The sequence below is a fragment of the Typopeltis vanoorti genome, chromosome 17 (genome assembly GCF_054136105.1).
Source record: "Typopeltis vanoorti isolate ZY-2024b chromosome 17, IOZ_Tvanoo_1.0, whole genome shotgun sequence".
NCBI classification, from domain to species: Eukaryota; Metazoa; Arthropoda; class Arachnida; order Uropygi; family Thelyphonidae; genus Typopeltis; species Typopeltis vanoorti.
The window spans coordinates 4,976,900-4,997,582 of record NC_143565.1 but is presented as its reverse complement, the minus strand read 5'-3'; the positions used below and the strand labels follow the sequence as shown (position 1 = coordinate 4,997,582).

At 37.5% G+C, this 20,683-nt stretch overlaps 1 protein-coding gene across 3 annotated transcripts in view; it reads right to left on the bottom strand.

Annotated features, from left to right (window-relative positions):
• The window catches only part of LOC150097108 (ADP-ribosylation factor-binding protein GGA1-like), a 372,294-nt gene that overhangs the window by 110,195 nt on the left and 241,416 nt on the right, over positions 1–20,683 (bottom strand). For all 3 annotated transcript variants that reach the window (XM_090407056.1, XM_090407058.1, XM_090407057.1), the window contains exon 13: positions 10,930–11,171. In XM_090407056.1, coding sequence (XP_090263182.1) covers positions 10,930–11,171 — 242 coding nt within the window. The remainder of the gene's footprint in view (positions 1–10,929; positions 11,172–20,683) is intronic.

Here is a 20,683-nt window from a genome sequence, read left to right as displayed (position 1 = left end):
TCTGCACGGAGTAAACATGTTGCTTAGGGCATCCCACCCTAAACTTTCTTCTAAAGCATAACCCTGACAGCATATGATGATGATGTTACAGTTATGGCCTGCAAAGAGGATGATTTCTATAACATACAAACAGCATACCAACAATACTAAGCAGCATCAGGAGCCAAAGTAAATGTGCATAAAACCAACTTCCCTATGTCTGATCACTGGTCTGCAAAGGGAAACAAATACTTGGAAATTTACTTAAGAAACATGCCCTCTTACATGGATAAGAACTGGGATACATTCATTAGATGTTTCAAGCAAGTACTAGGAAAGTGGGTAGCAATATGAGTGTCTGCTTCCACAAAAGGGAGAGCAATAATTGTTTAACCAAATAGCTACCAGTGTCCTTTGACATATACTAAAGATTCTCACACCACCAGTGCAATGTATCAAACAAATACAGTCAACCATCTTCGATTCATATGGAACCAAACAAACTGGCTTTCCTACTCCAAACTAAGTACTTCTCTTAAAAAAGAAGCACAAAACTTGACTGCAATTGACTACAGGATAATAAAGTTCCATACTCGCTTTTTCCTTAATACCCTACAACAGGAACTGGTACACAAATGCACCACCAAATATACTTTCAGTTCTATAACTAGAGATCTCTCTTTATCCACAACCTTAAGAATGAAAAGGACTCATGAGCCAGTGAGTCTAACAAATTTCTACAAGGATGCCCTTCGAAGATGCAAGAAGTTAAACCTCCAGCACACAGTGAAGACAGCACTGCTTCCTGAAATCCTGATGAAGCCATCTTTCACAACACAAAGGAACCTCACTGAGAGAGAGAGAGATTTTCTTTCCTCCGTAGTGATGTGTGACGGTCTTGGGTGACTTTCTTCCTCCAAGCCTTACCTGGCCGAGAAGATACACACTGTGAAATCTGATTTTAACACCAAACTAATCTGTTCAGTTGCAGTTGTCTCCATACAGAAGAGGAATATTTCAATCTTGCATGCAGAGTTAAAAAACCATTCAATCTGCAACTACCACTTCATCACTGCAAAAGCAGCAGTATATCTATCTTTGATACACAAGACCAGATTATTATTATTATTATTTGACACCTCCAGGGAGTCCAAAGACTCATCGAGGGAGAGTGTGCCAACAGCATCGAACAATTGGTCTCCTTCCTACTAACAGCGCTCAAACTTACTTAACTGAGCCATTAGTAGCAGAGGCTCTACCAATCGACCAACCTTTGCCGGCTCAAAGGTTGGTCGATTGATAGCACAATAGTTTTGAGAGAGGTGGCTGACCATCTCCTTGCAGCCTTATAACAAAGGTGAGAAGTTGTACCTTACATGAGCATCATCACCATATGCAGAACGACACCCTAGACCTTTTCCACCAAGACTGGAATCCACAGAATCAACTCCTGGGCGACTGCACCGCAATCCACTTTCTGACATAGAAGTAATATCATTATTTCCCCCTCCCAAAAAAAGGGAGAAGAAAGAGTTCTGAAAATAGTTCAGGCACAAACTTGTTTGCTTACACTTGGATAAAGGATTAAACCAAGTATATAATTTCATGGTATCTTTAATTTATAGCATAACCGAGTGGGAAAACTTCCAAAAACTATTCTCTAATCCAGAGTATTTTAATAATAAGGCGTGACAGCTTTTGGCAACTTGTATATGAAAATAAGACTTCTGCATTACTTCAACCTTGGTATCATCTCTGGATCTGGCTCCCACTGATGAGACTTCAATAAAAGTCGAAACCGGTTTGGGTAGTGATCCTTCCCATAATGTATAGCATTATAGGGACGTGTTGATGGCAGGACTACGTTTGAAGAGCTCTGAAAGATAAGTTATTTAGTTCTAAAAAAAAATAGCATCAGTTTAAAAATTGTACCAGAATTATAGTATATTGCAGAGTTAATCTGTTTGCATTAAAAGTTGTTTTAATTAGTGTTAAATTAATATTTTAATAGGATACGATAGATATGTAGCATAGCACATGGCACCAATGAGAAGATAGACAATGGTGTCTAAATCATTGCTGTCTTTGTTTAAAAAATTTAACCAAAGGGAGTTCGTTCAGTGTAAAGTCTGTGGGATGTGTGCTTTTCTGAGAGCGGCTGGAGTTTGGTTCGATAATGATAGTGGTGGGAAAGTGTAAGGAAAGCGAGAATTTGAACTGTGTCTCAGGTCGCGAGATTGATGTAGTAGATGAAAGCCATAACGTGATAGAAAATAGTGATATGATAGGAATTTGCAATGTAGTGGCAGATAGTATTGAGAGCAGTGTTGAAAGTGAGAGTTGAAAGTGAAAGTAAAAGTACAGAGCAAGAGAATGGTTTATCGGATAAATTAAATGAAGAGTTAGTTGCAATGAGGGAGATTGCACAGTTGCGCGGAGTAATACATAGGGAAAAGCGGCAGCTGGAGCAATTACAAAATTGTTTACTGAGTGCATCAGTTAACAGAAAGAAGCAAATGTGTGATAAGAAAAATGAGAGCATGATCGGGAGTATAAGAAAAATGAAGGAGCGAGTGTTGTATGGCGATTCAATAGTAAGAGGTGTAATAGATGAGAGTTTGACAAAATCGTACTTACCGGGTGCGAAAATTACAGATGTGAGTGAGGCTATTAGAGCGCAAAAGCAGAGGGTGAAAGAAATGATAGTAGTGGCAGGAACGAATGATTTAAAAGATGAAAATTTTGCTATGAGAGAGGACTTGAAGGAATTACAAGAGGTAACAAAAGGAAAGAGTGAAAGAGTTAAGATAGTGAGTCTGTTGCTGTGGTATGACAGAGAAGAGTTTAGAAGGAGGGCCTCAATTGCAAATGACTTTATACACAGGTTATGCAGGAGGAGTGGTGTGGAGTGAGTTTGATGGGCGAAAGGACTTATACAAGATGGATGGTTTGCATTTGAATGGATTTGGTGTGTGGAAACTGGAAAAAGTGTTGTTGAATGAAGTGAAAGTGGATGTGCAAATTCAGGGAAACTAGAGCTATTAGGAGGGGGGGTGGATATGCAGACATCAGTGAGGCAGTTGAGTGTAAGAATGTGTATAATATGCCCGAGCTAGTACAAAGGACAACAAATCAGAATGGGATAGTTAGTATAAGGCATCAAGATAGGGGTGGGACTAGAAAAAGGAAGAATTTTTGGCCTTGGTTGGCTCTTCCTGTCCACTCTCACTAATGCCACAGGTTAGGTTAGGCATTAGTGAGATGGCTGACAGAAGATAATACAGCTAATGGAATAGAATGTGAAGGGTATAGTATGTTCAGGAGGGCCAGAGAGAAAAAAATGGGAGGAGGAGTGTTATTGATGATAGCTGATGAACTGCACCTAGGGAGAATAGAAGATGAACTGCAGGATAGTGAAAAGAGCACATTTTGAGGCTATTTAGTTTGAGATTTAGTTTGGGGTGTATGGAGAGGTAGCACCTTAGTATCGATGTCAGCCACTGATCTCAGGGTCAGGGTGTTGGGCTCTGGTCCTCACATACACTCAACTCTCACTTATGGCTCCAAGAAGTTGGTAGTGCACACCAGCAACCACACCCCGGTAAACTGCCTCGGCTGGCAGACTAAACTAAGTGAGGGTATCAGCAATATAGAATGCTGTAAATAGGGAATGTCACCCTTTATGTGCACGAAGTCTGGAATGGCCAAGATGGCAGAAGAATCAATACTGACTGATCAATGGCATCAAGGGCATGACAGCAAGATGTGCAACACATTGAGGGCACACTCCTGACATCTAAGGGATTTGTGGCCAGTCGTCGTGGAAGAGATCGGAGCCTCACCACGTATTTATCCATTGTCAACCATGAAACACACCATGTCACAATATGAAGTTAGAGATGTGGTTGAGACCCCTGCAACCATCAGCTCTTATAGCTACAGGGAAGAAGAGCTTGAAACCAGGAATTGTAAGACAAGAACTACTAAGGCAGTGTATGAAGATAATATCCCAAACCCTCCAGGGAGGATATTCTCAGATGTCCCTTGTCTGAAAACCAAGAGCAATCTCTTGAAAATAGTAACATGGAATGTCAGAACACTCTATGAGGCAGGCAAATTAGATAACCTACTCCAGGAATTAGAAGTGATGAAGGCCGATATTGCAGGTATCAGTGAAGTGAGGTGGACAGATATAGGCATAATAAGAAGAAAAAATCACACTATAATCTACTCTGGCTGCGACTTACACCTTAATGGAGTAGTGCTTGTCCTAAATAATAGAATTGCAAAATCTCTACAGGGATATTGGCCCATAAATGACAGAACTGCACAACCATTCAACCTGTATATCATCCAAGCATATGCACCAACCCAAGATCACCCAGATGAAGAGTTGGAACAATTTTATGAAGACATCCAAACTGCAATCCCCAGTGCTAAGTCAGATGATGTTATTATAATGATGGGCGACCTAAATGCAAAAGTGGGCTCAGAAAAAATCTCATTTTGCATGGGAAACCAAGGGCCTGGAATCAGAAATGAAAGAGGTGAAAGGTTAATTCAATTCTGTGAAACCAATGACCTAATAATTGCCAACACTTATTTTACTAATTTGTTGGAAACTCCGACAAAGTTCCGATGACGGTCAGACGACTGAAATGGTCTACACCCCGTTAACCGCTGTCCCAGTTTCCACATAAGTATACCCTTCCCCCCTTCATTCTCCCCCCCCCACAAAAATGCGGCCCTAAACAAAATAATATACAGTATATATATATTTATATATATATTATTAATAATAACCTGGGTTTCCAAACTTATTTTTCCGCATCAAAACACACACCCATGTTCCCCCCCCCTTCCCTCCCCTGTTTATAAACAACCGTCAGCAGGATCATGGAATTGGAAGGCATCGTAGAATCAAAACAAGGTATGTACAAAATTTTCCACCTCTTTTATTCTGCCATAATTGCCTCCTATACTCACCTATAATGCCCTAAAAATATATATACCCTTTTCTGAGTAATGATAGCCAATGTATTTAAATAAGGGACACTCCTAGGCTATAGTCGTAATTATATTAATAGTGTTTAAGAGGAGTAACATTGGAATTTTCCCAGAAACTATACTTAATAAAAATAAATGATACACAAAGTGGCTTCAAGGAAAATGTAGGTACAAGAGAAGGTATTTTCAATGTCAGATCATAGAAAGATATCTAGAAAAATAAAAAAGATGTGTACCTCTGCTTCATAGATTACAAAAAGGCATTCGACAATGTCCAACATGAACAATTAATTGAAATCCTTTCAAAAATAGGCATGGATGGAAAAGACATCAGGCTATTAACTAATCTTTACTGGGAACAGATTGCATCTTTGAGAATAAATAGAGAGACCTCAGAAGAATTCCCAGTTCAGAAAGGTGTGAGACAAGGCTGTGTCTTTTCTCCGATTCTCTTTAACCTGTACACAAAAGAAATATTTAATAAAATTAGTAACCTCAAAGGAATCACAGTAGGGGGCAGAAATATTAATAACCTAAGATAAGAGATGACACGGTTCTTCTAGCTGAAAACAAATATGACCTCAAAACTCTTATAGATGAAACCTCTTATAGCCTCAGTTTCAACTTTAAAAAGACAAAAATCATGATAATTTCAAGAGAAAAGAAAATACCAAAAATATGCATCAATATAAAAGGAAATAAATTAGAACAGGTGCAAAAATACATATACCTCGGACACTTGATCACAGAGAATGGCAAGACAGAAGATGAAATTAGAAAAAGGATTGAAATTGCAAGGTCAACTTTCAACAGTATGAAAAATCTACTGACATCTAGAGAATTAAATTTGAAAACAAGACTAAGAATCACCAAATGCTACATATGGTCTACATTATTATATGGAGTAGAGACATGGACACTCTCCAATCTGAGTGTGAAAAAACTGGAGGCCTTTGAAATGTGGATGCTGCGAAGAATTATGAGAATATCATGGAAAGACAAAAAGACAAATGAAGAGGTACTAGAGATGGCAGGCGTAAACAGGAGCCTGATGAAAGAAATTAAAAAGAGAAAAGTCAGATATTTTGGACATATTCTGAGATATAACTGCCTACAAAGGACACCTGTCGAAGGAACTGTTGAGGGGAAAGAGAAAGAGAGGAAGACAAAGACTGGAGTGGATGAAAAATATAGAAGACTGGACCTATCTCTCATATGAGGAATGCAGCAGAGAGGTGCAGAATAGGACATGGTGGGGACACATGATAGTCAATCTCCTGGAGGGAGAAGACACCTGACAGGACAGGACAGGAATTTGAGATTGAGACTAGCAGAACAAAATATACAGTTGGGTGCTGCTATAGACTAGGTGATGGAATAGATGGTGGAGATAGTATACATAAACAAATAGACGCAATGAGTGGAAGGAGGGTAATTATTATGAGGGATTTCAACTATGGTAACATTGATTGGAAGGAAAAGAGGATACATGGAAGGAAGGAATTGGATTTTATGTAGTTATTAAGGGATAACTACCTGAGACACATGTAATGGAATATACTAGGAGTTCGAGAGTGCTGGACCTAGTAATTGCATCTGAGAACTTGACTGTATTGAATATGACCACGTTGCCACCAATTGGTGAGAGTGATCATAAGGTCTTGAACTGGGAGGTGGCTAAATGCATGGAATTTTCAATTAAGACAGGGTACATATGGAATTACTGGGCTGGTAAGTATGACAAGTTTATGAGATTGGTTGGTTCAGTGCCATGGCATGTAAAACTGCAAGGGCTGGATGTTGATAGTGCATGGAAAGTAGTAAAGGAACGTTTGAAGGGTGTAATGGCTGACTGCATACCTAGAGTCTGGATAGTAAATCAAGTAGGAGTTAAATGGATGAATAACACCATTAAGCTTGAGCTGTAAAAAAAGAAACAACTGTGGAGGGAATTTAAGGAGAAATGTGACTTGCAGGCACATGAACAGTATAAAGCACAGACTAGAAGGGTAACGAGTGTGGTAAGAAAAGCAAAAGCGGATTATGAAAGGAAATTAGCCATGTACCCTCTCTTGTACCTTTGACCAAGCTAAAGAGAATCCCAAACAGTGTTTTCGATATGTTGCAAGTAAAAGAAAAAATGTATCTGCAGAATGATTTTAAAGAATGCCGATGGTAGGGAGGTAACCAAATCAGTTGATATAGTGGAATTACAGAGCGAGCACTTTTCAAGAGTATATCATCCAGGTGGTGACATTGAAAAAAATTAAGGAACCATTAGTTTATATGGGAATTGAGGTGAATAGTATATTACAAAACCTTAAATGTGAATACACCTGTGGGGTCGAATGGTATACCAGCTTGGGTCTTATGTGAAGCGGCTAAAGAATTGTCAGTGCCTTTGACCATTTTTGTTTAATTTAAGTCTCAGGTCTGGGTTAGTCCCGAGGGGGGGGGAAGAGGGGAAAATAGTTCCACTGCATAAAAGAGATTCCAAAAGTGCTGTAGCAAATTACCGACCGATCAGCATATCAGAAATCATTGTCAAGGTCTTGGAGAAAATAGTCAAGAGGAAAATACAGGATTGGATAGATGAAAATGGGATACTGTATGGGGGACAGCATGGTTTTGTGAAGGGTAGATCATGCCTCAGTAAATTTCTCACGTTTTATAACACAGTGACGGCTGAACTGGATAAGGGTAATGGGTTTACAGTGATTCTACTGGACCTCGCTAAGGCCTTTGACAGGATACCACATGGAATTCTAATCAGTCAACTGCAGCATATGGGGATGGATATATAGGGTTGGTGAGATGGATAGGAGGGGTGGTTTATTCACCCTCCTATCCATCTTCATTTTATTCAGATCGTTTATTCAGAGAGTAGTTTATTCAGGAGTAGAGTCCAAAAGACGACCTGTGACTAGTGGTGTGCAGCAGGGTTCTGTTCTTGGACCACTACTATTTAATTTGTTCATTAACGATATAGGAAAGAATCTGAGAGGAACTGTTCATTTGTTTGCTGATGATGCAAAGTTGGGTAGAGCAATAGTGAATACATATGATGTCAAAATTTTGCAGGATGATTTGGATAGATTGGAGGACTGGGCTAAGGAGAATGGATGCCAATTTAATGTGGCAAAGTGTAAGGTTATGCATTTTGGAGTGAAAAGATTAGCAGCAGTATACCACATTGGTGGAACTGTACTCCAGGAGATTGACGAGGCCAGGGATTTGGGAGTGTTGGTGGATAGGGAGTTGAAGTTTAGGGGGCATACTGCAAAAGTGGCTAAATCAGCTCATCAAATCACTTGGTTACTGAAGAATACTTTGCCGAGCAAAGCAAGCAAGTTATTGTTCCTCTGTATCAAGCCCGTCAATCTCCTGGAGTACAGTTCCACCAATGTGGTATACACAGATCTGGGTGCCAGGGTTTCTTCTTGAATGGGAGGAGGTGGAAAGGATCCAGAGGGGAGTGACCAAGATGATAGTAGGTCTATGGAATAAACATTACGAGAACAGGTTGAAGATTTGTGGGTTGCAGAAATTGGTGGAAAAGGGGTGATATGATTCAGACATTCAAATTACTGAAGGGGTTTCTATAAGATTAATTCAGAGGATATTTTTTAGAACAGGACTGGTGGTGGGAGGACTAGGGACCATCCATGGAAACTGGGCAAGAGTGTTAGAACTAGGTTTTTTACTTGGAAAGTGGTGAATGAATGGAATAAGCTGTCAGAGTCTGTTGTGGGTGCCATGACTGTGAATGAGTTCAAGGCAAAGTATGATAGATACTGTGTGGATGTTGAATAGTTGTTCTTGACATGATGTTTAGGGCCTCCCTCGATTAGTCTAAGGACTCCTTGGAGTTGCCCGTAATAATACTAATAATATTAAACATACCCATAAGGATATGTGCTTTGCATTATGAGATACTAAGGCAAGTTGTCCCAGTCCTGAAAATAGTTCAGCTGCAAAATTGTTTGTTGACACTTGGATAAAGTATTAAACCAAGTATATAATTTTTTGGTATCTTTAATTTATATTTAACAGTGTATATAATGATCATCTGTTACTTTCATGTACATGTAAATATGTAATATTGTTTTCTAGCAACTTATTTTCATGTAAGTTGCAATATCATGTTGTTATAACAACTGTTATTCTTATGTAACTTGTAATATTACGTTATCTCAATAATCAATGAGCATATAAACTCTCTGCCTGATTGCAGAGAAGCAAAGGTGGTTAATCTTGTACATAAACTTGTCATTTTTAAATAATAATAATAAATATGTTGGGTCATCGGAACAAACTGATTTTATGAGAAAATGACGAATATCTGTTTGATACTGCAAAGTGTAAAGATATATATTTAGGACTAAGGCTACTGCCAGCAGAATATTATATTAACAGTAATCTGCTACAAGTTGTCAATGAAACTCTCAAGACCTGGGATATGATGACAGTAGACAAAGGGTGAATATTTAAGGAGCCACACTGCTAAGGTGATTAATTCACTACAATGGTTAATTGGAACACTGAAGAGATAACAAACTTGTAGGAATAAGAAAGTTATTGTTCCACTTTACAAATGATAAGACTCCATCTTAACCACTGTGATCAGATATGGTCAACCCAGGTTCCAGGGTTGTAATTACACTTTACCCAAGGTGCTAGAGGGCTCTGGGGGCCACCTTCATTGTTTGGGTCCCCTTAAACAGGCCTAATTTTTCAGGTACCCCCTAAGGGCCTTGTATGCCTGTGCATAAGTACAGTCCTGCCAGGTTCAGAGGAAATGAGAAGACAATTAAAAAGATCCAACAGAGGAAAACCAAGATGATGTCTGCCCTATGGAATTATGCATATGAAGAAGACTGAGGGAAATGAGGTCTTCAAAATTTGAGTGATCAATGAGAGAAGAGATGTGATAGAGCAGTAGTAGTAGTAGTAAGGGGAGCTTACAAAGTAGAGACAAATTGGAATTTTTACAGCTTAGCAGAGTCATTCTTGGAAGGTGATAAGGGTGTGGTTAGGAAGCATGTGGAGTCCAGATTCTTCTAGTGACTTGTGCTGAGGATGCAAAATTGACTATCAGTGAATAGTTGTGAGTACGTCTTAGATGGAGGTTTTCCAAAAAAGGATATGACAGGTATTTATCTGCTATTGTGACTTAGAAATAGTCAAGATGTGGTCGTAACAAAGTCTTTTAAAGAGGGATAATAACTTCATAACTTATCTCTATTTGTGGATTTTTCAAATAAATAATCCAAAGGAGTCACTTAGCAATATGAGAAAGAGGTCAAAGTTTCAAAAGATTTCACTTATAAGATAGTAGTGGATGTAAAATTGAGGAACAAATTGAATTTTCAATTTCTTTATAGAGCTAGTCTAATTTAAAATACACATTTAAATAGTGCTGATAAAGTGTTATTTTTAAAGAGCATCCTATGCTCTTTAAAAATATCACTTTTAATTTGTCCATTCCCAATATAATTTTCATTATTTCCTTCTAACCTTGGTAGTCTGTCCTGTTCAAATTTCAGAAGTGTTTCAGTTTACTGTCTACCAATATGCAGGATAACATTAGGTACATTCACTTGATAAATATTTACTTTACATTACCCAACTGTTAACTTAAGTGATTAAATGGATAGCATCTTTCCTTTTCAGCTAACAAGCAATGGGCGCAAAATCCCACAGTGTATATATTTGTGAGTCATCAGTGGTGGTAGTTTCACAATTTCATTCATCTATCACCTAAAGACATTCACACAAACATCAGTACCAGCAGTGAAATTTAAAACCACCACTTAATGGTTGGAGAGTAGTGATGGTACCAATTTGGACAACCATGACATCACCAACTAGCTAAAAAATTACTAATTTATTCAAATTAATAAATTATTTGCAATTGCAAAAACCCTAAAATTAGAACCTTACCTGGCTGAATGGTTTCAATAGGAACAGAAACTCCACTAAGACTCACTAAATCATGAACAGGGCTTTTGGACAATGATGTTATGTCTGTGTTTGAAAATGAATTTGACTCATTAGTGGGTGCAAAACTTGAGGAGCCTAATACAGAAGGATGATGAGGAGGAGGCGAATGAGATGCTGAATGATGATGAGGTTTCTGCTGTTGCTGTTTCTGAAGTTGACTTAAGGGAATTTTCTGAGGTGTGCTATTATAAAAAACAAAGTTTTAAGTTTTCATTATGAAATAAATATACACATTTATATATATACAGGGTGTTCGGGATAAATTTGACAGTTTCGTAAGGAAAAAGAAAATCTTCTTTGTATCTATTAAATTTAATGAATTGACAAAAAAACATTACAGGCAGAGTTAATTACAATACTATCAACAAGATTTACTCAAAATAACCACCATTAGCATCGATCACAGCTTCAATTCTGCTTCGGAACCTCGAACAAGCTGATGCTACAGTCTCCCTGGGAAGGGCCGCAAAAACTGTTTTAATTTTATCCATTAACTGGGCTTTTGTATTACTGGAAGTGCGATTGGTGTCTTTTTCAACTGCGCCCCATACAAAATAATCCATGGGGTTAAGGTCTGGGGAGTTTGGAGGCCAAACATTTGGACTGGTGAAGTCGTAGAAATTTTCAGACAACCATTTTTGACTTTTCCCAGAGGTGTGGCAAGGGGCCGAATCCTGCTGCCATACATACGGCCTACCATTGGCTACCCTTGTTATCCAGGGCTTGACTACAGTTAGCAACTCCACGAACAAAGCCCGAATTCCAATGCCAGGGTTCTTCAACACCTGTTCCTGCAGATTTGCGAGGAATTCTGCTGTACGAACGCAATCAGATCGTCTGCTAGGGATCTTTCTTCTTGCTACATCCTCGTAGTCACCATTGCAAGTCTCTAGTTCATGCCTGATTGTTTTTACTGTATTCAGGGAGCATTGGGCAGCAGTCGTAATATCCTTATTTTGATGGCGGGCACGAATCATCATGATACAAGTTATTCTCTTCCATGATTCAGGTGGGTTCCAGCTAGCCATCCTTTCTGACATCTTGTATATGAATGAAGAAGGGTCCAAACTTTTAAATGAAGAGAAGTGTGTGTTAATACATGTAACTTACGGAAAAATATAATTAATTATAAATATGTCAAATTTATCCCGAACACCCTGTATATATGTCAGTTAATGGGCACAGATGGATATACATAACTAGAAATTATTTTGAATATTTCATTATTTTATCCTAGTAAAGGAAGGTGAGGGTTTGCAGAATAGCACAAGTCAGGACACCCTCTAATAGCAATCAGGAGAGGTGTCACACTATATGTTAAGATATTTAAAAACTTCCTAAAGTACTAATAGAAGAGATCTACCACTGGTAAATAAGGACATGATGATTAAGACATTCTCTTTTACATTGTATAATGTTACATCATCATCATCAAATTCCTGATATCCTCAGGAGGTGTAAATTATAGTATGATAGTAACATGAAAAAGTTACATCATTACTTACGTCCACAATTTGATCTGTTATCTGTCAAGACTCCAACATCATCAGATCTTATATTTCTGTGTTCTAAGGCACTTTTTACTATATTAATCCACCTACATCTTCGTCTTCCTCTGGTCTTTTCCTGACAACCTGGAAAAGAATGCTTGTTTTGCTAATCTTTCCTCTCTTATTCTGCTTAAGCGACCATACTACCTGAGATTAGCTCTCTACTAAGACATACTTGAATTCTAGCAATGGCAAGTTCTTTCCTAATATTGTTATTTTTAATGTGATACCACCATTGATGCCATCTGTTCACTCTACTAATCTTTCTCAGAATTCTCATATCTGTGGTCTCCAGGCTTTGATCAAGTGTTTTATTTCTAACCCAGCTCCCAGATCCTAAAGTTAAAATTGGTTTGAACACTGATTTGTATATAGCTAGTTTAGTGTTTTGACTACTTTCCCTCTTATTCCATATACATTTATTCAGCTGACTTCTTACCATACCAGCTTTACTAATTCTGTTGTATATTTTCATATTTGGATAAGTACCAGATGGATATAATAGGGGTGACTGAATCAAAAAAGACAAAAACTGGTGAGATCTTTCTGAGCAATAAATACAAAATGTTATATTCAGGCAATGAAAATCAAGGAAAAGAATGACAGCCATAGTATTCAACACTAAATATGAGGCTAATCTTGAATGGCATGCAATTTCAAGGAGAGTGTGCTCTCACCCATGTTCTTCCTCCTTTACGTAAATGACCTTCTCTGTCTTCAAACCCTATTCATAGCTTCAATGATGACAGTACTCCTCGTTACTACAGGGTTTCTCAAATGATAGAAGCCTCGAGATCTGCCTTAACCAATGACTTAAACACTAATCTCCTCAAACGGGATGAAGATAACTTAGTAAACTTCAATGCCATAAAAACTCAGGCCTGTCTTATTACCTGCAAGAAAGATCCTACTTCACCCCTATTTTGATACTGTTCCAATTTTTTTTCAAGATCAGCGTTCTTTTAATGGGCTGACTGTCATATCCAGTTTATCCCAGCACAAATATATTACATATATAACCTCTCAGCCTCTAAATAGCTTGGTGTTCTTGTCTGTTCAAAACATTACTTTTTTTCCTCTCAACTCCTAACATTTATAAGTTTCAGATCTGACCAACCTTAGAATATTGCTCCCAAATTTGGGATTGTGCACCAAGGCCTCCCTAAGAATTCTTGATGATATTCAGAAGATGACAATCTACTTAATAGATGACCCTTCCCTCAGAGGCTCCTTTCAGTCACTTTATGACAACTTAATTAGAAAAAAAAACATTAGTACGTAATCTGATGTTGGTATTTTAAGGACAACTCCATTCTATTCCATAAACCTAGCTTTGCAACAGGAGTCCTTGTGGCATCAAGGCCTCCTGTTGGCAAGCTGCCATCTTATGGTCTTCTTCCTGCACTCTGTGATGGATTACTAGCTTCCTCTCATCAGATTTCTCCATCAATGCTGGAGTGCCCCAGGCTTCTGCTTAAGTGCCACATTCCAGTCTTTCAATATATCAAACTTCAGGAGCTACATGATGTATTATCAGATTTTTTATATATTGAAAAGCTAGAATGTAGTACTTAAGCAGAAGCTTGGGGCACTCCAGCATTGATGGAGAAATCTGATGAGAGCAAGCCCTCTACCATGACATACCACCACTGTGAAAAGCGCAGTGAGGAAGCTGATAATCCATCACAGGGTGCAGGAGGGAGACCATAAGATGTCAGCTTGTTCAGGAGAGGGATAAACTTGATGGCACATGAATAAATGCTTTTGAAATATCAAGAGTGATAATGATAACAAGAATTTATCCAAATCATTCCATAGCCTGTGAATAAAGGTGGAAAAGATTAGCTAGGATGTTGGCTGTAGAATGAGAAAGGCAGAATCCATATTGATGACTGCAAATTAACTGATGAGTTTCCAGGTAATGAAGAACTAGTTGTAGATAACCTTCTCCTTTTAAAAGTACTGATATGAGAGCAAGGGAAGACTGTTAGATTGCTGACTTTTGTCCTTTTGGGTACAGGATGCAGGCTGCTTCCATGCTGTTGGGTATTCCTGATATATATATATCCTGAAGAGGTGTACAGGATATGACAATACTACATGAAAAATTACATCATTACTAACTTCCTATCTACAATTTTCCTCCAAATCAATCTGTTACCTGTCAAAGCTACAACATTGTCAGATCTTATATTTATATATCTATCTTCTAAGCCACTTTTTACTGTATCAATTCACCTATATCTTGATCTTCCTCTGGGTCTTTTTCCTGCCAACCTGGCAGAGAACACTTGTTTGGCTAATCTTTCCTCACCCATTGTTAGATCCGGAATGAAGGAATCTTGCAAAGAAATCATTCATTCAGAATCTAACATACTAATAATTTACTAACAAAGAGAAATACCTGCACATCAGCTGAAATCAAAAGTGAAACTTCTTCACTTTATGTATAATATTGCAATTTTTATCTTATGTTCCATGTATTTTAATCTGTTGTCATTATACTAAGATCGAATTAGAAAATGTTTTAAAGGAAGAATTTTGTTAATATTAATTTTAAGCCTCACTTAAGCTGTATAGAACAACTGTGAGTCACCAGATAGTTACTAAGTAATAATTCTTAAAGTATACAAGTACACGTGTCAAGCGTAACGCCGGCGGCAGTAACTTAAGCGGAACGTACGTCGACGCGTATTCCGTGAATACAAGGGCATAATAGCGTCGGGAGAGCAAGGGATGAACCCAAGGGGAGAAAAGATATAGGTTGTGTGCAAAGGGGACTGAGAAAAAAGAGGGCATTGGAAGAAGAATGGGGAAGCGCCGTATCGGGGCACTCTCTTGTCGTATCGTTTTCCTGCTTGGTGGTTCGGAAATTAGCGGGTAGTTTCATGTAGGGGGGGTATGAAGTCTGTGATAAGTTGTCGGATAGCAAGCTTTCTTGAGAATGGAGTAGGATTCTATGCAGAGCTGAAGGTAAAATTTCCAGTCCTAGAAGAATCAAGCCGTCGCTAAAAAGTCCCATCGAAATGTATCCTGAAACACAGAGATTCGAGTCCGTTTTCGGCAGAAATCATGATGTTAGCGTAACCCCTACATTAGCGTAAGGACAGCCAATAGACAAGAAGCAACCAGACGTACACATGGTGCTGAAAGACGCGGGAAAAAGTTTGGTAAAGTAAAATTACTCTATTTGGTGTATAATATTCCTCAGAAGAGAGAAGATTATATGTGTATATAAATCAAGAACATTTTCTAGAGAACTTTGTGGACAGTCTCTAATTAGAAGGTTAACAATTCTTCTTACTCTCCTTTGAGAGTAAGAAGAATTGTTTAGAAGAGATCCTTTGTGTTGTTTGTGATAGAATTAACTTAACGAGATTAGAATTGTGGAATTTTAGTAACTGAGTAACATTAGAATGTTTGTTTATATTATCTTATGAATAGCATTGCAGAAAGGCAATTTAACTTAACCTCGTATCATATGCAATCTATCCCAATTTTCAATTACTGTGTTTTACAATGTTTTTAACCTTTGATTTAATTTAGAGTATGTTAATTTCTTAACTCGATTTTTTTTTTATTTAGTATTGAGTCAAATTGAGTGTATGAATTTTTGTGTATTCTGTTTGGATATTCCAATAAACATGTCATATTTACCTAAACCTGAGTCATGCCTGATTACGATTCCAAACTACCACTTATAAAAATAGAACCTATTTTGGCGGGAAGGAATTAGGAAGTGTATATAATTATAGATTTAGGTCACAACTGCAATAATCTGAATCTATACGGTAGTGTAAAGTAGATCATTGTGTAAGAATGCCTCAGAATCTAGAATTGTTTCCCTGAGTAAGGATCCTTTTCTGCTATAGGATACTGGCTGGCGCAGCAAAATATAAATTTGCCAGTATCCGAAGAGGAAACAATCCTAGATGTAAGCATATTAGGCACGATATCTGAAGAAGTAAATAGTGATAGAAAGATAGAAAAGGAAGATATAAAGCAGTAAAATAAAGAGAAAGCAACTACATAACATTAGAGCAGCTGATAGGATTTAATGGAATAAGGTTTTAAATAGGAAAGAATTTAATCAAGTAACAAACTAAATAAGTATAAATTAAGAATAAATAACTATAAATAAAAATATATAATACCATACCACCTGAGATAAGCTCTGCTAACGCATTCCTGGATGCTGAAAATGTCAACTTCTTTCCTAATATTCTTGTTTTTAATATGATATTGCCATTGATGCTATCTGTTCAAGCCCCAATCTTCCTCAGGACTCGCATATCTGCAGTCTTTTCTCTTTGGTCAAGTGTTTTACTTCTGAACCAGCTTTCAGATCCATAAGTTAAAATTGGCTTCAATACTGTCTTGTATATAGCTAATTTAGAGTTTTGGGTAATTTCTTTCTTATTCCACATAAATTTATTCATTTGACTTCCTACCATATCAGCTTTGTTGATTCTGTTGTCTATTTCCATATTTAATTTACAATTTTCACTAAAAATCATGAAATGTTTTACTTGTTCTATAGGTTCTCTATGCACACTGCAGTTGCTATTTTCAATGTATCTGCCTATCTTCATTGTCTTTGTCTTATTATTGCTGACCTTCATACCATAAATATTACAACAGTTATTCACTTTTGTCAGGGAATCTTGCAGACTTGTAGCGGATTTATTTAGAAGTCTAACATTATCCACATAAAGCAAGGAGCTGATATTAACATCTCCAATTTTGATATTAGGTTTAATACCACTTTCCTTCATAACGAGATCTATATAGATAATGAATAATAGAGGGGATAATTTACATCCTTGTCTGACACCAGATTTAACATTAAGCCACCTTCCTGTACTTCCTTCAATTCTAACTACTGACTTACAATTCAAATAAAGACTAAGTATTACTTGATATAATGCCCCATTGACACCATATAAATGTAGCGTTTTGAATAGCTTCTGTCTTGGCACCTTGTCATATGCCTTTTCCAGATCTACAAAACTTAAATACAGATCTTTGTTATATTCCCATGATTTTTTGACTATCTGTCGTAAAGTGAAAATCTGATCCTGACAGCCTCTGTTTGACCTGAATCCAGCTTGTTCTTCTCCAAGCTTCTCTTCCACAATCCTTCTCAACAGTTTTTCAAGTATACTTGCATATATATCTTACCAGGAACACTCAGTAGAGAAATACTTCTGTAATTCTCACATTCAGTTCTATTTACCTTTTTATATGTGGGTACTACTCCAACATTGGAAATTCGTCCCTCTGTCCAGGCCTTCTGAACTATGCAGTGCAGCCACTGTAAGACTTTTATACCTCCATACTTCAGCATTTCTGGTCAAATATCATCACTCCTGCTGACTTTCCACATTTCAGGCTTTTGATGGCTTTTTCTACTTCACGTATGGATATGTATTCCTGACTGCATGCCTGGTCAGTATTTTTCTACCACTGTGCTGTCATCACTGCTTGTTTCGTTTAGCAATTTTTCGAAGTAATTACTTCATACTTCAAGGATATCTTTTTCTCCTGTTTTCATGTCACCTTTATCATCTCTAATTCCTTTTACAGCACTCTTTCCTCCATTTCTGAGCTTCTTCAAGAACTTCCAGAATATCTTGCCATTTCTTGATATTTAGTAAGAACATAGAAAATTCTTACTAAATTCCTCCCATGACTTTTGTTTAACTAGTTTTACAGTGTTTAGTTTTTCTTACATTTGTCTCTGTATTCTCTAAGAGCAAAAGATGATTTATTTGCCAGGAACTTTTGATAAGCTTTCTTCTTTTCTTTCACTGCTTCTTTAATTTCCTGTATCCACCATGGAGTTCTGATATTTCTATCCTCACAGACGATCTCACCACCTGTCTCTCCAGCTGAATCAATCAGTGTTTTCTTCGGGGATTGCCACTGAAAGATTTAGTTGCTGTTCTCAAAATCTTTCATTTTTTCCTCAATCATGTTTGTGTATTTTAGTCTACAGTTCATATCTGAGAGCTGCTCAACTTTTATTCACTTTAAAACTTTCTTACATGTTCTTCTTTTTAATATGAAATTCAATTTTATCTTGCTCAAGACTAAATAGTGATCACTTTCAATTTCAAATCCTCTGTATACTCCAGTGTCCTGCACCACGGAGAAAACATGACTATCAACAATAACACAGTCAATGAGACTTTTCTTATTCCTTGCTTCTTCTCTCCATGTGAATTTGTGCACATTTTTATTTTGGAACATTGTGTTAGTAATAACCAATCCATGTTCTGAGCAGAAATCCAACAGGTTTTTGCCATTATTATTAGGTTTGCTCTTTTCTCCAAATTTTTCCAGTATATTTTTGTACGCGTGACAATTATTTCTTACTCTGCTATTTATATCCCCAACAGGGACAAACTTTTCCTTTTTCATTGTGTGAGTTGCTTTCTCTAAAGCCTCAAAAAATTCCTCCACTTCTATCTTAGTAGAACCTTCTGTGAGACCATAGGCACAAATAAGCCTCATTGTCCAGTTCCCCATTCTCATATTTGCCCACATTACTCTACTTGAGACTGCCTGCCCATTCAAGGAGATTAGCCTTGTATTCAGCATTGAATACTATGCTTACTCCTTCTTTTTCTTGATTGTCATTGCCTGAATATAACATTTTGTATTTATTGCTCAGAAAGATCTCACCAGTTTTTGCCTATTTTTGTTTCAGTCACCCCTATTATGTCAATCTGGTAATTATCCAATTCCTCAGCTAGCTCCATTTCTTTGTCATTCAGGCTTCTTATGTTGATATTACTGATCTTGAACTCTGGTGCTGTTGAGTTGGGGTGCGTTTTAGGATTTGTTCCAGCAGCTGACTTTTCACTGTTTACACTGGTTCCCTGGCAAAAACAATATGGGGGAAGGGCTTGTTTAACCAGGAGACACCCCAGCCGGCATGACATTCTGTCATGTCGTACCATCATCTTATATTTTGGTTTAAGCCAATAAGAATACAATTCGGTCGGCTAAATTCCAAATTACCAGCCCATCTTTCGTTTGTTCAGTATCCAGGTAGATACCTAACAGGGTGCACCACGAAAAGGTGAGGATTGGACATTAGGTCAGAACCCCTGATCGTTTCTCCGCATTCCTTTAAAGGCTATGTGGAGGTCTCTTCTCAGTTATATAGCTTTGACCCTCAAGCACTCCTTGGTGTTTCATGCCGAATATAGAAATACCAGATGGTATTTCTCCAGCAGAACTGGAGAAATACCATCTGGAGCAGGAGCCTTATTAGTATAGAGTTTAATCAAGACATCAGGAAAACATCAAGATTTTCCTGATGACCTTCTGGCAGAAGTTCAGAGGAGGCATGCAGCGGGCAGATTGTTGTAGTTGTAGAAGTGACCATGCATCTGACTTGATGGATTATCAACCACATTCAACTTCATATCCATGTTATTTCACCTGTATAAAAATGGTATTTTAATTTCATCAATTTCAATGAAAATGAAACAGTGCACTTTATTTCTGTAATTTCCATGATAAGTAAATCTGCCATGGCAAGTAAGGTGGTTAAAAACAGACAGTACTGGTAAAGAGGCAGGCATCATAACAAAAGTTCTTGGCAAGAAAGTCAGCAAGTGCCCACTGATGGAATATAAACAAAAATTTAAAAAAAAAAAGCCATTATTAATAAAAGTAGCAAAATATTTTTTGCAACATAACATTATGGGGGCTATGCTAAGAAGTGGAGTGCAAAGTAGAATAAAGGTTTCTGACATTTTTTTTACCTCCTTCAAAATCAAATATATGCTTCTGAGTGTCTTCCTTCTCGTGGATCTGCTTTAATAATTTTTTATCGAAACATCAATAATATGCTTCAGTTTTCTATATCCTTTATTGATATGGATTCCTTTTGTAGTACTCCTTCTTCCATGTTTAATCTTTCTAAGTAGTCCCAAATATATTTAGAGAAGAATAGACATCTGCAAGTTGTCCAACTGTGTCAGGCAGACAGACTGCAGACAACACAATACAAAAGAACAAACATGTTAGATTATTATTATGTCTGTACACGAATGCTAGGAGTATCAGAAACAAAGGAATAGAGTTTGTTGCCTTAGTCAATATGTTGCAACCTCAGATTGTAAGTATTA